The following is an 18,616-nucleotide window of genomic DNA, read 5'->3' as shown; positions in this document are numbered from 1 at the left end:
ATCTGCACAGACTCGTTATTAGTGTTTCTTCATACCCACTACCTTAACGCAGCAGTGACCTCTCAGTCTCCTCCTCCATTCGAGTTTTGCTGTGTCATGACCAGAGTGAGAATACGGACAGATGTGGGGGGGGCTGTGTTTGTGATGTTTCTCAGGGTTGTAAAAGTTAATTGAAGTTGTCTGTGGGAATGTGGCACGACACCAGGCTGTGCGGCGCTGCCAGGCCGCCCAGCACTGAGCTGACAGGCGACACTGTGGCGGCGGCGGCGGCGCTTAGATTACCTGACCGACTGAGGGTGGGCTCACACGCACTGATCCGCGTTTAGGTCGCACTCGTTTACGCTCCCAATGAAGCTTCGGTTCAAATGAAATGTGTCTACTGTACAGCTGTGTCTGTGAGAGAGGGCGAGAGAGATAGAAAGTACATGCAGGATCATCAAAGGAAACATCACAATACTTCTGATGGGGATTCTAGTTGTTTTTTTATTGTGACAGTTCTGCTTTCATCTCAGCAGTCCCAGAAAATGTAATTATTAAGTTATCAAGAGGTTGAACCCCCGACTGTGTACCCTGTGTGTTACCCCCCCCTCCCCCCCTCTCATTTTGAGAAATTAGGGATTTTCAAACACTACAGCATTTATTTACTGGAAATGTAATAAGCCTGTTTTTGCTGTTTTCCATTCTTCTTCGCTAGCTTATAATTCATTGAGTGTTTAGTATTTGTTTATGTGTGTGTGAGTGTGTGTCTGTGTGAGTGTGTGTTACTCTGTTCTCCCGTACTGAGAGGTGCATAGCTGGGTGGCAGATCAGCTCCCTAGCAGCTGCTTATCGGGCCCAGGTGGGTCACGGCTGATACCTGCCTGAGCCACGCAGAGCAGCTAACCTGGAAATTGATGTTTCACATCAGCGACCACCTCTCCCTGCTCCATCGCAGGGAAGCTGTCGGAGTGAGGAGGGGGGGGGGGGGGGGGGGATGTGTGTGTTTGCCTGCGTGCGTTTCTCGCAAGTCTGTTTGCTTCTTTCGTTTTTTTTCTCTCTGTGCTCCTTCGAACACGCATGCAGCACCCTGTGTCGTGACTGAATCGAAATTTAGATAGATTCTGAAAAAAAACAGGGAGTGGGAACATGAAATGTCAAGGAAAAAAAAAAAATGCCTAATTGTCTTTGAAAATCCGAAGGTTACAGGTCCACTAGAAATGAGCTGAAATCTAAAAAGGACAATCTCTCACTAGGGCGTGCATAATGTTCTGTATAATAGTTTGAAAACGACTTCCTGCTGAGAGACAGAGCCTGCATTTAGAGCCCTTTAATCACCATATTTCACACCGCCTTGTTGTTGCCAGTCATTTTCTGATTTGTGTCCAGACTAGCTGAATATGTACTTCTTTTTTCTTTTGTGCAGTATTTAAGTGGAGGGGACTTATGACTCTAGTGGAACGGTGTTTCCAAATTTGAGTGTTTTAGTTTCCACTAAGTTTGATCAGTTCCAGAACGGCAAGTTTACCAAACCATTATTCTAATAGTTTGGGTGACGTGCTGGATCCGGGCATAATGGCCGCCTGGAGGGTAATATCAACGTTGGTCATCTGAGGCTGGTGTGCACTCTGTGAGGAAAGGTTATATCGTCCTTGTCTTGAAAGCTGACATTTGTTCTCATAAAGGCCAGCATGCCGGTGCCAAATAGGATTAATTGACAAGTGGAGAGCCCACAAACAATGTCGTCTCCCCCCACCCCCCCATTTACAGACCAGTCTGTGGTTCAATCTGCTTGCTTGTTGTTTTCTGGTGTCTTGATCCCTTTGTCTTCTTCACTGGTGGAGAATGATCCCGCTCACTCATTGGCTCTCACCCTGGTTGTGCTCTCATTATGCCTCCAGCATGCTGCGGTTCACTGTGAACTGATGCCGACTAGGGCTGTAACGATACACCAAACTCACGATTCGGTTTGTATCACGATTTTTGACCACAGGTTCGATACAAATTTCGATATTATTTATTTTTTTAAATTAAACATTTGATTTATGTAAGATGCAGATTTGGCATGGAGGGCGTGTCTATCTGATGGTCTGTTAACTGCACAGGTCCCTCACTCAACTTACTACAGAGAAATGTCCCACAAAGCAACGTTGCAGAACCAAACTAAGGTAAAGTAGTAACTGTAACGGTCTTTGGCAACGGGGAAACAAATACCGCAGCTGTACGTGGAGAAGCGTCCTTCCTCCCGCCCGTCCTACCGACTCCTCCTCACATTTCTGCCCGATAAACAGCGTCTGTCACCGGCAAAAAAAACTTTAACTCACCGAGGTAAAGTCCGCGTTAAAGTCCGCGACGGTCAGCCCTCCGGACCGAGACTTCAGTGAACTTTAGCCTCCGTCGGGTTTTGATTGACAGGGAGACTCCAGGGAAACCCCTTGAAAACGCACACACGTCATCATCATGACGTGTACCGGGACGTCTCTTTGCGCTGCTTTCTGTGTGAATTACACAGCGGTTCGTCTTTACTCCAGCGGTGCTTCGCTACGTGTGAACGAACAACGGCGGAGAATTAGCGAACGACCGCTGCCGTGTTAATGTGGTGTTAAGGCCCCTACACACCGCCCAGACGTCCAACTGCCTTATCCGACCATTCTCCGCCCACTCTGTTGCCTCTCGTCTGACCCGTTCGGCAGAAAAGTTGCGTTGTACACACCGCTTCGACGTGCTTCCGACACCACAGCAGCGTGCACGTTCTGCGCTTGCGCGAGATGCAATAAGCCTCCTTAACAGCGGGTGGCGCTAGTCTCGTGCCAGTACTCCAAAACAGGAAAACAGGAAATGAACGGAGTGCAGATAAAAACAATGCACACACAGTCTTGGTTCAGTATTCGTTCGACTCGAGAAGACCTTTGTGGACTAAATACTTGGCATTTCTGGAAAGATGACTCTAGCTAGGGTGACACTCGCGTTGTGTGCTCTCGGGCTCATTATTTTACGAAGACGTCGTCTCAGTAGGGAACGAGTAATACGGAGTTTACCATCGTCACTTCCGCCCCGCCCACACACCGCCATTGGATACTCTGATTCGCTAGCATACCGCCAATCAGAGTATCCAATGGCTCAGACATCCAACAGCCCACCTCCTCAGACTTCGTATGCTCAGTCTGATCAGACAACGTCCGCGCGGCTCCGAAAGCTTCCGACGCAGCTGTACACACCAAACATATGTGTTCCCGACCTCGTCCGAGCCTCTCCAAACGCTTCAGACGTCCAACGGTTGGGCCGGTGTGTTCCTGCCTTTACTTACAGCTCATAGTGCTGATCTGGACCGGAAGTTGTGTCGCGATTCTGCCTTCTCGTGGCGCGAGACAGGTTCGTGGATCTGAGTGTCGCGATTTCAGCTTCGATACGTGTATCGTTACAGCCCTAATGCCGACTAACCATAGCCTTTTCTGCACAGATACATATGCTGCCAATTTGGCGTTTGACACATACAAAGGTATCAAAAGATAATAAGTGCAGTCTTCTAAATCTGTGCATGTAAGCTTTGCAGTGATAGGCTGCGAAAGCGTCTGCGATGTGTGTTCATTTGTGTTAAGTTGTTGGTTGGAGAGAGTGCAGTATAATTGAACTCTTCTCTCTCATCTCACAGAGCCGAGGTGTTTTGACATTTAACAGGCCTTCTTAGAAGCGCAGATATTTTTTTTTCTCCAAGGAATAAAATAGGCTTCTGTCATCTTTTGCCTCTTTCTCTCTCTGTCTCGCACACCTTGTTGTTCTTTTGTCCTTCCCTCTCTTATTTGTGACTTTGCAATAGTTTGTCTCCAGTTGCAAACCAATCCTGGGCTTGTGTGAATGAGGTACTCTGGTTATTCTAGCAAGTTCTAGCTCATTTTCCGCTGATTGCTGCGTTCACACCAACAAAAACTCACACTTAACATGCTTGTATTGTACCTACACTGTTAATTTCTTACTAAAACCTGGCGCGGTTCTTTAGTGATAGAGATGAGGATGCAGCGTGTCTGCTTCAGGAGCTGCAGGACAGTGAGGGAGGGAGGGATGAGTCCAGAACAGATGAACCAGAGCAGCTGTCATTGCCCAACTCTCCTTCGCACCTCCCCAGTTTTTAATGTCCCCCCCCCCCCCCCCCCCTGTCACTCTGTCCCTCTCTCCATATCGACCAAGGAGGTCAATTGCCAATTTGCCGGTGCCAATGTCTTTGTCAGGAAACAATATTAATTTTGGCTAATTAGGACCTGAAGCTAATGAGCGCTTCAGATAATGAGTTAATTTATAATCCATAAAACAAGTGTGGCGTGTTACAGGATGGGGGAAAATGCTGTGGAGGATGCTGGACTTCAGGTTTAGGCAACAAACAAGTACACACACACACACACACACACTCTGGCATGTCTGCATTGCAGTCCTCTGCTGGTCATCTTGAGCACATTATCAGCCGAGCTTTTTGGACAGTGACCATCCTATCTGCCTCTCCTGTCTTTTCCTCTCTCTCTCTCTCTCTCTCTCTCTCTCTCTCTCTTTCTGTGACTCATTAGAAATAGTGGATCACTTGGGATCACGGCAAAAGAGCCGTGCAAATGCAAAACAAAAGGGCAAGATATGGAAAAGGAAAGAGGGAGGTAGAAAGGAAGAAAGGTAGGATGCAGGGACTATATATCAGAAAAAAAGGGGGTGAAGGAGAGAAGGATGGACGATAAGGAGGATAAGAAGCAGGATAAATGATAGGGAGCTGGCAAAAACTGCGGATGTGGAAGTGATGCACACATGAAGAGATGGGAATAGATATTGGCAGTGGGGCAAATGAGGGTGAGAGGGGCTTCACAGCAGATGGACATGAGAGAGAGAGAGATGAGGAAGATAGAGATGCACTAGTGACTCTGCCCATATAGATAAAGTCCAGCTGGCCTTGGCCTTGCCTGGCCGATCAGACAGCTATAGTGAGATGAGCTGGACCAGACCAGGACATGCTAGTGTGGCGTCTGGAGCACAGTGCAGTTCTACAACTGTTACACCATATGGACTGGTGAGAAAATGCTATTACAGATATATTCCAGTGGCGATCAGCACGCCACCACAAAGTGATGGGATGGGAAATAAAGCAGCAGCAGCAGCAGCAGCTCGATGATGGCCTACATCCACTTGTCAATGGGCCACTGAACCAAGGTGGCCCATGATGATTGAGGAAAGGTATCATGATTTAACATTTTGTCACAGAAGGCCTTTTCTGCTTTAGAACAGCAACATCTGTTACTTGAGAACAGCCTGCTTCTTCAACAACAGGGGTTTCCCTGTCAATTCAAATAAATCAAAGCCCAGAATGCTTTTTAGGCAAGTGAGAAAAACAAACCAGAGCACAAGCATCGCAGGAACCACATTGCTGCAGAATAATGACAGTGAGAGTTAAACCTGCTGGTATTTCAAATTCAAATTTACTTTTATATGAAGTCCTTTTCTTGCCATTGCCAAAAAACCCTGGTGCTTGGCAAAGAAGTACCATTTATGCTATTGAATTCAATCCACCCTACCCCACCGGTTGATGGAGACTAAACTCACCACTTTATCATATTTATATTATTTTCAATATCACTAGAAAAAACAACTGTCTCATTTAAACAATTCTAAAAAGTCTGCATCAAGCAACTTTTCATCAAACGAGAAGAAAGTCTGTTTTAACCCAGTTAACCTAAAGACAGTTGAGTTAAGTGAAGTCTCAGCAGTCATTCAATATTTTAAGATTTCCTGTCACAAATTCATTAATACACCATGAAATGTGTAATTTTATGTAACCGCACTGGTAGCTGGCAATAAAGTGTACCAACATCAACCTTAACGAACAGTTAAAATGGAGGAATAGTGCCTGTGCCTCGTCCTTTTCTTCATCCTCGTCCAAAACGGGGAATCCGCTGCCAATTAATTTCCCAAGCCTTCACATATTCGCTGCATTCGTCAAGAGAAAGAAGCCCTTTTATTCTGAGGCAATACTCCACACTCTCCCTTCCACTGACAGCCAGGACTGGAGGTCAACTCTGAGTTTCCACAGCCTCATTCTTGACCCCGGCTCCCGCCGTTCCCCAACATCCCCATCTACATCCGCGGGGCCTGACAGAAACAACATCAGCCCTATACCTCAGTAACACACGAGCCAAATGATCACCACGTAAATGGGAGAGAAAAGGTGGAAAGGCCAAAAGGTAGTGGCTTTTGTTTCAGGGTGTTTGTGTGTGAGTGTGTGTGTGGGTGTGTGTTGCTTCACAATGAAGGTGGCATGTTCCATTACCTGACCATGATTTAGCTCACTCTCAGGTAATAGTCAGCCCTGGTGAGGTCAGCAGCGGGCCAGCGTTCAGGGGAGAGAGAGAGAGGGGGAGTGTAGGGAGGCAAATAACAGAATAAGAACGGGATTAAAAACTGTGGCGAGTGGCAACACCGGATGAAAAGAGCAAGACGGGAAAAGAAGAGGAACGAATTGGGCAGGCGTTACAAAGTGCCAGCGTTGATGGACATTTCGGCGTGTTGGCAGGAGTGGTGCTGTTTGGGTTGTGTGTGTGTGTGTGTGTGTGGGCGTTTTTCTTTTTTGCGACAAAGACAGGCCAGACCGGCTCAGCCGTCACTCCTGAAGCCTCAGTAGCACACAGCCACCTGTCCACTCCTATCAGCGCTGCCTGTGTGTCCCCTCTGTCGGGGACACAAGCAGGACGGGGCGTGACGAGTGGATGACAAAAAAAAACACAAAACAAAAGAGATGGAGTGTGTGAGGGTGTGTGTGTGTGTGTGTGGGGCAACAGCAATGCTGAGATGGGATGGAGGAGAAAATGGCAAGAGCAAATAGGCGTCCTGCGTGATGGCGGCGTGAGCGGAGCGGCGTGTGAATGTGCAGTGACAGGTCTGCTTCTTCCTCACCAACGCGTGGGACGACTGTCCACTAACGTCCTTCACTGTCTTCCGACTTTCACAATGCGATCGGTTAGTCACAGCCTTGTCACTCTGCGTTTTCGTCATCTCGGCATCCGAGTGTACGAGAGAGCCAATCCTCGGCTCTCATCGTATGCGGCGCAAACGATGAGAGGGAGGATTCGCATTCAAACAGCAGAGTCGACCCCCAAAATTCAGTCACACCAAATGTGCTGATGTGTAAACTTACAAGTATTCTGTAGTATTTCCATAAGTGCCCAACGAGCCAGACTTGTTTTACTTTGGTTTTAAAACATGCTTTTACTTTAAGGTATGATTTCTGCAAGCTAAGGGGAATGAACCCAATCTATCTATGCTTTGGTCTGTTTCCACAGGGTTAAAGCACAATGTGGTTTTTTGATTTAAATAAACAATTTGCTATCAACATGTTGCTCCTCCCGTTTATGAGATACAGTGAGCCATAGCCTTGTTTCTATTGAAGACGGTCGTTTATCTCTCACTCACACTCACAAAAGCTCACTGAATAAAATGTGCTTGTCCCTTTTACCTTAAAGTCCATAACAGACTTCCTGCAGAGAATGTGTGTGTGTGCTCATGTTATTACATCTAACTGTGTGTCATTGAATTGGCCTTTTTCACACCTTTTTGTGGAGGGAAAAAATGTGTGTGTGTGTTTTATAATGTTTCTTTGAAGAGCCTGTTCATTGAAAAGCTGTGTACACACACACACACACACACACACACACACATTTAGGATGTGTGTCTGGGAGGTGTGTATTTCTCACAGGAATGGCTAAAGGAAAGGCAGAGGGTGTTCTCCTCTCATCCGTGACAGATTTAGTCATAAATCTGTTGGATTAATACACAGCCTCCCAAGGACTCTCATGGTGTGTGTTGTTGAAACACAGGAGTCACTTAAAGCCAGACTCCAGGCACTATTTGTCTTCGGCTCTCTTCCCCATGACGGTTATTGATGTCACACACACACACACACACACACACACACACACACACACACACACACACACACAAATAGAGAGGGTAAATGAGAGGAAAATGAGATAGAATTTGGTAAATGGCTTGTTTCAAAGCAGCTATTAAAATGTAAGAATTTCTGTGCGATGAATTATCTTTTTGCAACAGACAAATATAACCTCTTTTGAAGAACAACGGTTGTAATTTATACCCATTATTGGAGAAGTAAATTGTACTAATCTGCAGCAGTTGTGTGAATTTGAGAATGTGTTGCGTTTGTTTATTCATAGCACAAAGGCTTGCAAACATAATCAGTGAGCCTTTTCTTTCTTTCCATCTTTTTAGTTTTGTATTGCTAGCTGTCTAATTGACCTCCCTGGGGAAAAGACTTTACTGTCACTCTCCGTGACCATCTTCATCCTACAGGAAAATAAACTATCTGCATGCATCCTCTCTTTCCGCTATTAAATATGCCCCCTGAACAAATACACCTCTCTTTGTATGGAAATGGAGGTCCAAGCACTCTGTTTGGGCCACACTTTATTTCCACGTCCAACTGGCTTCCCAGACGGAGCCTGAATCTGTAGACATTAACGCAGCGCACGGCACCGCTGGCGGAGAAGGCGGTGATGAGTTCATTTCAACTCCTCTCCATCTTATTTGCAAAGACGGAAGAAGGAAAGTTTAATTTGTCGTGTGTTTGACTGGAGGTGATGGCGCGAGTTAATGCGTGTGCCCGCAAGAGGTACCTTTTTATTTTAAAAGGACGCGCCTGAAACACCGAGTTAACCCCCTCCCCCGATGGAATCTGACTCGTAAATCACCCTTGAAGTGCTTCACATAAAGTGACTGAAACAGCGGGGTCATCCACTGCTCTGACTGCAGAGGACTTTGGCTGTGAGGTGCATCCTGCTGGATCAACCCAAATATGCAGCATATAGTTCCACTCTTCAGTCATACACACACTTTGTGTTTGCACTGTAATGACCACAGTAAACAGCAACATCCCCGGCCCTCATTGTAACAAAATGAAAGTGGTATTTCTGCATCCCCGGGAGTTTACGACCGTCGTATAGATCCTTCAGTGCCGGGGATTAAAGCAGATGCCGACACTCGCCTCCTGTAATAGTTCTATACAAGGAACAGACCAATTTAGTTATAATGGCACACAGTCAATTAGCAGCATGTGGTTATAAGTGCTCCCTCTGTTATCCCCAGACCTGATCTGATGCTTAAAAGTATACAGCAGCGTAGCGTCGCCATCGAGTCGCCCTCTCATAATCACAACTCATTTGTGTGACAGATGGGAAGGCTTTCCATTACGGCTTCTGTCCACCGACTATTCTTTCCAATTTGTCTTCACATGGTCATTCACAAAGTGATAAATACGGCTCTATAAAGTCAGGAAGAAAACCCAGACGCTGTACAGAATGATCTCCTGCTGCCAGTTAGACAGAGGCTGCGTTGGACTGTCTGAATTTTTGATGGGAGTGATTGATGGGATGCGGCACGGCTTCAAGTCTGTGTTGCTGATGTGTTTGAAGGCTCTCTTTGTCAGTGGACGGACAGTGTGGTAACATGAGTGGCATCATACTGACTCATCAGCCTGCTCATTGGATGACATCAACCCCGAGGCTCGCTGGGCTGGCCTCAAGACGATTCATCAAGTATTTATACAACGCAGGTGAAGATCACGATCCCCCCGATGTCCTCCACCTTCACTCAGTCTTCTCTCTGCGTTGTTTTTTCCGTAGGCAGCCTGCTGAACATTGCCCATATACCCGTTGAGCCCCTGTGCACCATAAAATTCAACGCTATAATTCACAACATGCGTGAAATTGCAGTCCTGACAGTGCCTGTCTCACTGAATCAGCGCTCAGATGAACGAGAGGTCTAGAGATGTCACCAACATAATAAACAGGGCTTTGGCCCGCAGCCTCTCGTCTTTGCCAAGCCCGAGGCCCCGGGGCAGGGCCGAGCCTAGTCCTCGTCGGACGCCAGTGACTCCTATTGATCCAGCAGGGATTGATGTCCTCCAGTGGCTGATTTAGCGCCCCACTCGCCCCCCTCGCCCCCCTCGCCTTCCCTAAAAGCTCAGGCTGAGTAAAACATGCGGCTGCTGCTCTGTATAGGTTAGCAGGACTTCCTACTTTTCTTCTTCTCCTCCTCCCCATCACTTTCCGTCTGCTGCCTCTCCAGCCTTTGTCATCTTGTATGTTTTATGGCGGTGTGTTTTTATTCGGCCCTGCACCAGCGAAGCAACGATGTTTGAAGAAGTCCTTGTCTAACTTTGCTTACGGAGTGTATTTCTTACTTTCTTCAACAAATCTCACCTCCTATGCACTTTTCATATTTACTTTAAAATCTACTTACACGCTGCTATGCTTTCTCTCAGTTTTTTTTATTATCCCTCCACATTTGTTTTCGGATCGTACGGTCTTCAGAATTTGGTGGACAAAGTTTACCTCAGTTTTTTGGCATAACTCAAGAATTCATATGAAAATAGGGGAATGTCCCACATGTGTCTGGGGCAAAATGATGACACTATGGAAAGACATGGATGTAAACTGGTTGGCGGAGGCATACAACATCAAGGCGATACTTCTATATGTGCATGTTTCACACTTTTGGCTCGTTCATTCTTGGCTCTCCCCCCATTTTAAACCTAAATGCAATCTAATATTGCCTTTAAAATGTTCCCTGAAGTAGCTGATGAGCCATTTCACTAAACCACATGGGGATTCTATATTGGCCAATTTTCATTAAATATTTAAGATCACATCTATATGAGATGCACAAGTTCATCAGTTGTAAAATGTACTCCTTTTTTATTATTATTATTATCTACACTAAGAAGATTGCACAATCTGTTGTTTGTGTGTGTCCGTGAGGGAGTGTGCACCTGTGTGTCTGTCCACAGTTCATCTTGCATTCTGCTGCAGCAAAGTGCATAATATGTTGGGTGACCAGTTATGCTCGGGGACCTCTCCTTGTTGCAGTGACTCAAGCTTTCTCCAAACTCCTTTTATTGCCTGTTTCACACTGCCCACTGTTGACTCACTCACTGCTCTTAACCGGCCGCTACTGATAACACAGCTGAGTGCATCTCCAACCGCCATCTACTACTCTGTGCCAACACTGGTGTGATAACAATTTGCACTGTGTGTGTGTGGCTAAGGGAACTACCTGTACACACTGTACTACTACTACGAGGGTTTAAGAGGTTAATAAAACTGCATGTTTAGTCTGGTATATTCATCACAGAACAAGCCTTGTGGGCTTTCTCTCTGTTTATGTGTTAATACACAGAAGAACACACATCTCTACAGTGTCCAGTTGTCTTTATCTCACCGGTGGTGTCATTAAGTTCTGCTTTGGTCGTTCTGGTTTGACCTGACTGTCTCAATGCTGAAGGGAAAAACTGAGGATTCAGTATTTGAGTTTGTGGAGAGAGAAACAATTTCAGGGGGACAACGGGAGAGAGGAAGGTGAGGGAGAGCGATGATTCTTTTAGCCCATCGCTCTTGTCATGAGAGCAGTGTTGCAGAGTAGAGGAGAAGGGGAGGGGCAATGTTAATGTGCACTGTATCATTCATAACAGTAATACTGGCATCACTTTCTGCTAAATAGCATCGTTTGTCAGGGAAAGGGCTTGATGCCACAGTGTTACAGATAAGCACTAGAAGGACACACACACACACACCACACACACACACACACACACACACAATATACTGTTTTATTATACCTGCGAGGAGCATTTGCGATTACAGCAATGTATAACCAACTTTGACCCTCAACACATTGTGGCTTTACCGTTTAATCTAATCCTAAATCTGCCCTAATTCTGAATTGAATTGTTAAATTAAATAAAACCTTAATTAATAAATGAGGCAACCATATCTTAGATTTTGCTCAGCGTTCTACCATTCATGTGAGGATATTTAATCTGCGTTATTTATACAAACACGGTCAAAAACAAATGGTCACTCAAACATAGAAATAGAAATCTCAGACAACTCCATGTTTAAGGACAAAGTAAGTTATTATCTTCATCTACTGCCACCCATTTTGCCTTTTCAATATATTTATTTCCCAGGAATAGTGTAAAAAAGAATCCACACTATGAATATAAGGAAACGCAGTCTGGGAAAATGAGTAGAAATTAGTGAATCCATGCAGTAATTTACCACTGCATACTGATTCAACAGATGTAGACATATTCTTGTCTCCAGTTCAGCACATGTGCCAGGGAATCTAACCCATATGCTTAATGGCCTGGTCCTAGTTTGCCTCTTTTTTTTCTAGAGGAGAAGTTAATCTTCCACGGAACTGTGGCTCATACATAGTCTTAGTTTGAAATGATTTTGTTATCATTCATTTGTTATCCTTCGCTCGAGTGTACGTCTACCCACATGGAGCAGACAATTCCTCCACAGTTGAGAGGGCCGGAAGGGGGAGGAAAGAAATCACTTATTATTGATGACTATGAGGTAAAATGCTCAATTTGCACCGTCTTCAACCAAATTATAACTCATATTGAAAGCAGCTGAATTTGCATAAATCTCATTAGACGCAATGAGAGGAGTCCATAAATCGTTATGTTAATTAGTCATTTTTGCAACCCTTTCATGGGAAAATTGAGTGTATTAATAAAACGAGAGGGGTGTGTGATTGTGAAGCCTAATTGGTCGTTGTGTTAAGCATTTTGGTGCGCAAGTGACAGGCTAGATTTAGTTTGGCTTCACCGCTATTCTGATGGAGTACCTGTAAGGAGGGAAAGAGGCTGCTGTGAGAGATCTTTAGTCCCCCATCCATACACTCATATTCAATAATCTCTTATTTTCTATTTAGGGTCAAAGGTAGAGCTTCTCCCAGCATGAACATTCTGTTCTTACTGAGATTTGCATTCATAGTGAAAATTAAAGGAACAAGTGAGGATGCCAGTATTACATTGTTGTGTAAGGACTGCAGCTCAGCACCATGGACAGCGTCGGATCCCTACTGGGAGTCCCTGATTTTAGAAATGAATGTCTGGTTCCTTGTACATTATCTCAACTTAAATATGTGTATACATTTGAGCTGTGTGTGTGTGTGTGTGTGTGTGTGTGTGTGTGTGTGTATGCTTGTGTCCGAGTCGAAAGAGAACATTATACATATTCATAACCGCTGGTGTCCAGTGTGTGTGCGTGACTGATCTCAGCATACCCTCCCCTTCAGCCCATTACGATACCCTTCCCTAGCAGTTTTACCCCAATGAGCCTTGACCTTCTGGGTTGGGGGGGGGGGGGGGGTTCATGCTGTCCTCCATGCCCCATCTCACCTCAGCCTAGCCCCTTCTTGACACATCCGTCCAGCATGGTGGGTTAGCCGGCCTAATGACGCTCCACCTCTGGGTTTGATTAGCCAGCCTGTCTCAGCGCGAGTGTCTGTGACGAATGAAGCCTGTGAACCACTGCAGCTCCAATTTAAAAACCCTCTGCTCCTCTCTACCCCGACACAGGATGTGTCTTTGTATGTGTGAAGCGTGTGTTTGTCTTGTTACAGCATCTTTATCCTTAACGTATAATGCAGCTAATGCATGCAGTGTTACCTGATTGCATATGCATGTTGCATTCAAATGCATAAAAAAGTTAGTTTATATATATATTCTTTTTATGTGGCTCAGTAAAATTAATGGGGCATCAATATTGAATTGGAGTGTATTTTCACTCTATTGCTCTTTAGATTTGTGAATACAAGGTCACCAAACCAAGTACAAATCTTGTTAGACACCTTCCCTGTGGGACCTCTGACCTTTTGACGCTCTGTCTGGCAGGTTCATCAGTGGCCCAGCTGAAGGCAATTGATCCTGAGGGGGAACCTCTCATGTATGGCGTTTCCGGAGAAGAGGCCATGAGGTATTTTTCTGTGAACAAAGACACCGGGGTGATCTGGCTCCGACAGCAGCTCGACCGCGAGGTATGAATTACCAAAGCACAATGCATTATGTACAAGAAAATACACTCGGGACCATTTTTAAAATAGGAGACGGAATGTAAATGATCAAATGATGAAAGGGCAGGGAAAAGCACAAAACTCTGGAGGAGGGGAGAAAGAAAGGAGTTTTGGGTTCAGGGTATCTTCTCTGTCTTTTTATGCTTTTCTGCAAAGTTCATGCTGATGTCTGTCTCTGTCTCCGCCAGAGCAAGTCGGAGATGCAGGTTGAGTTCTACGTGAGTGACATTCAAGAGGTAGGAGACAGATTTGCACTGTGATCACAGTTATGACACCTCCAGTCACACGCTGACACCTGACCAAATGTCACATAGACATTCCTCCTCAGTCCATCTCCCTTTCACTCTCTTGCTCTCATTCACACCCTTATTTTTCACCTTCTCACATGTAATCATTCTGACACCTGTCTCGCTCAGTGCAGTTTAGTTACTGAAACATACTGACGTTCAACCTACTCTCCCCCGCGGGTAATCTATCACACACTCGTCCTGTTTTTCCTCCACTGTGGATCTTGGCTTGCACATTTTCAGTGAGTGCAATACTCTTGACGAGCAACTTGTGGAGGTGGCTCTGAGGAGGTGTTTCTTTTCCCCCTCAGGTGGTCAAAGACACAGTAAACATCCAGATTGGAGATGTGAATGATAATGCGCCGATCTTCCATGGGCAGCCTTACACCGTCCACATCCCAGAGGTAAGGCTGGCAGCAGGTTTTTTAACTCATTACGTCAATGTATCCGAGGTAGAAGTCCAATTATTTGTGAATCAGAGGTTGTGATGCACCTCTTCCTCCTAGAAAAGTTAAATAAAATGAAAATGCATTGCATGTAGGGCTATTGATGAACCCCACAATTTTGGAGTAGAAAAACTGTATTTACTATCAAGTTTGACCAACAGTTCACCCCAAAATCGAAAATACATTTTATTTCCTCTTTTGTGCTAGTTCTATTGTCTTTCAAGCATGGTTCCTACAAGAAACCGCTCACAATGAGGTCTGTGGATTATCTTGAGTAACCAGGTCATGATTTCTGGAAAGAAAGAGACATTGCTGTTCAAATGTATGTGTATATATATATATATATATATATATATATATATATTTATTTGTGCTTTGAGAACCAAAAAAGTCCAACTATATTGGACAGAAGCCAGACTCTGCTGCTGATGTCTCCAGAACTAGGCAACTCATACCAAAACTAGATTGATAAATGGCACTACAGGTAGAGGAAGGGAGAATATTTGATCATCGTCAACTCGTAGTGTTTTCGCTCTCCGGTGCCGTGGGAATTGCAGCGTTTTGCCGCACCTGAGATCATCCCATGTTTTGAACAGTTGTCTTCTAGCTCGTGTTTAAGGAGTGTGTACACAACTCTCTTTTTATAGGGAGTGAAAACACTCACTGCAGTGGAGACCTCAATCTCCTTCCTCCTCTCTGCTTCTCTGTCCTCTCTGAATGTGCTACCTCCCTCCTCAGCTCTCACTTCTCTCCATCTTCCTCTCTCCACTTTGCCCTCTCCCTCATCTAATCCTTGATGGAAGTAATTGCCAGAGTGGAGTGGAGGACTTCAAACAGGGGCTGAAATCCACAGACACACACACACACACGCACACACACATCTTGTTGTTTATATTGAGCACAGACCCCTTTTCTGAGTCTTCACCAAATCTTCAAAGCCAGTGGCTCTTTCTCTCAACAATCCATAAAGTCAGGCAAATAAATGGGAGAAAGAAGGACTGTTAAGACGAGGCTGTTTAGACCACCCACCAGGGAAGGTTCTCTCGGGCCGATGCAACCGCTGCTCAGTTGTGTGGGACTCACTTATAGTCCACATACAGATTTTCCAAGCTCTGCAAACAATGGGCAGTTTAGCCTCCGGAAAGCCATTAAACAGAGCTGTGTTTGACCCTCAATCGCTCACATATGGTTGGTTGCCTTGCATCACTCGGTGAATTACTGCTCATGTCAGTACTGTCCTCCTAGTGCCGACACTATTCAAGCTTCTTTTTTTTATTTAAGGCAATGCGGTTATGGTAATAGATCAGATTCTTTAACTTCTAGACGCAGCAGTGAGTCTAATTCAGCACCGTTTGTCTCGCATATAACAGTGGAAATAAAATATGTAAATGTTGTGTACATAAGCACAGAGTGAGACTAATGCAAGTGGAATGTGTTATATCACAAATCAACACAGTTGTTAGAGTGCCTTTCTTGTTGAATTGAAACACCGAAAAATTCAATCATCTTCATGACTGTGTGGTGCAATTAGAGTGCAGCGCACACAGTCCGCTCTGTACACGGGGAGCTCTTCATTAAAGCCTCCCGACTCCTCCACCTGGAACAGGGAGTTCTGGGATGATGTCCTGTCAGGAGTCCGCTTGTTCCTCATTATGCGCCGCCTCCACTTCCGCTACATTTACCCCCTTATCTTGTTTCCCACAGCTTTTCATTACCTGCAGTTTTATGGCCTCGTTACCTCGGTGACCCTAACTAAACTCTGTTGGTCAGAGCAAACAAGCAGCGGCTTCACTGCATCATGCTGTCACTCACCGGAGTAACCGGGGGTCACTGCTAGATAGCTGCTGCTGAACTTAAGCAGAGAGGAAGATGGGAAGGGGTGACGGATGTGAAGGATGACAGAAATGATGGAATTTAAAACGGGGATATAACAGATTGACAGAGGACAAAAGAAAACAACTCAAAGGGGCTTTAGGGTTGTTGAACGAGAAGAATGGTGGATCTGACGAAGCTCAGCGCTGAGCAGATGAAGCGATGTGCGTGGCAAGGTGAGCAGCGCGGTAGGGAGAGCAGGGGGGGTGGAGTGTGTGTAAATGTCGTTTTAATTTGTAGAGCCATAAAGAGGGTGAAGGGGAGCAGGTGGGCTGCTAGCATTCCCTCTGTCAGTGCTAATGAGCTGGCCAGATTTACAGCATCCACACACCCAGGCAGCAGAGACTGGATGTGAGGAGCGAAGGCTATCACCAGAAATAATGTTTTGATAGAACAGCAGATGGGCCACAACCCAAATCCATTATTGCATGAGTTGATGGAGTGAGCCTGCAACATACTGAGGAGTGTTTTTCACATTCTCAATGCGCGACAGGTAGTCCTCCGATACAGCGAAGCCCTCTGGTCGTCAAAATGAGGAGGGCAGAGCTGCCGTTGTGGGACCATCCATGACTTAAATAACAACCCTCCCTAAACACACACAGGCACACAGACATCCTCCTCCCTGGCTGCCAGAGCCTCACACTGCCCCACTGAGAGTCAGCCTCTCTGTCAGGACCAGTGTGTGATAATGTCACATGCCAGCACTAACAACTTCTCCAAGTGTGCACCCTCTCCTACTGCTCCATACGCCGCCCCCAGACCACAAACGGCTTTCTCTTGTTCTTACGGTTCCCATCTGGCCACCTCATGTCTTTAGTCATAGTTTATATTTATACTGACGCAGTTAGGTGGACATCTTTCACAATGGGGGTACATCAATTTAATTATGTTTATGTAGATATCCTTTGAATTTAAGATTTCTGAGCAATTTGCTGGTGTACAATTAATCATTTTAATAATAAATAACAATTCTGTCAGATTGCATCTATGTATTTATTCATAACTCATTTTACAAAGTTAGGAAAGCAACACTCTGACTTTGCCTTACACATAAAAGGATGATTCAAGCAACTTCCAGCCTGTGAGGCATACAGCTGATTAATTAAACACCGTATCAGATCGGTGGCCCAGGTGTCTGTATCAGGACTCAAACAGCTGTCATGGTGCAACTTGTTCTCTCAAGATCTAACCAAGGTATATGTTTGTTTTCTTTCTTTTTTAGGTTCAGCCTCTTCACTTTTCCCAATTTAAATACATCTCTTCCTTCATCCTCTTGCCAATACTGGCATTCATCCCCACCTACCTACAGTAGATACGCAGTGCAGTGAAATCCTGCCTTCGATAACACCGTTATGATGCACACAAGATTGTATAGCTGACTTGAGACCAGCACTATAATGGATTAAATGTGCTGGCAAACGGGCAGACAGGCAAGAGGCTCCGGGTGATAAGATATCCAAACTTTATCTGTTTACTGCCTCTCAGGTATGTCAGGCAGGTGAGCAAATCCCTCCTCAGCCTCTTATTTTCTATCAGCCATATCTCAATGTCCCTCTCTAACCTACAGTAAGCTCTGATGAACTATAGCTGATGTCACATAGGAGGGCTGCTCGGTGCAAACCCCCTCTGGTGGAAAGTCATGCATCTAAAGACAGAAAAGCCCTTCAGGCTGCTCTGATACACAAGCATGCAGAAAGTTTCTGTATTTGTTTTTTATAGAGGCATCCCCCATCAGAAACCTGGGGTGTTTTCTTCCTCAAACAGTTGGAAGTAACTAATGCTGAATGGAATTAATTTTTAGTGGCATGCTGCCCAGAACAGAAATCTGGCTGAGTGACTTTTATCAGTCGGATAATTGTGGTTTGGGATGTGTGTCCACTGCTCAAAGGCACTGTGATAACATTTAAGTAGAAGGGAGGAATGGAAACCGGCGGAATTTGAGCCCCCAACTTTTGGCTACTTCTTCCTCCAAACAATTTTGAGATGAATAGCATGGCAGCATTTCATGGACACACGCGCTCACACGCACTCACATTTTAGATAATATTTGCAGAGGGTGTTTGAGAGCCCCTATTATGCCTGTGAATGAGCTGCTTAGTGCTTGATGTGGGTTCTGGCAGAAAAACACAG

At 45.3% G+C, this 18,616-nt stretch overlaps 1 protein-coding gene across 1 annotated transcript in view; it reads left to right on the top strand.

Moving 5' to 3' along the window:
* Positions 1–18,616, top strand: part of cdh23 (cadherin-related 23) — a 153,491-nt gene that overhangs the window by 24,159 nt on the left and 110,716 nt on the right. Inside the window, exons 4-6 of the mRNA XM_084020696.1 lie at positions 13,703–13,845; positions 14,070–14,117; positions 14,480–14,572. Of these exons, the coding sequence (XP_083876822.1) occupies positions 13,703–13,845; positions 14,070–14,117; positions 14,480–14,572 (284 nt within the window). The remainder of the gene's footprint in view (positions 1–13,702; positions 13,846–14,069; positions 14,118–14,479; positions 14,573–18,616) is intronic.

The sequence above is a fragment of the Eutrigla gurnardus genome (genome assembly GCF_963514095.1).
Source record: "Eutrigla gurnardus genome assembly, chromosome: 11".
NCBI classification, from domain to species: domain Eukaryota; kingdom Metazoa; phylum Chordata; class Actinopteri; order Perciformes; family Triglidae; genus Eutrigla; species Eutrigla gurnardus.
Note: the sequence above shows the minus strand (reverse complement) of the source record. Positions and strands in the feature narration are given on the sequence as shown.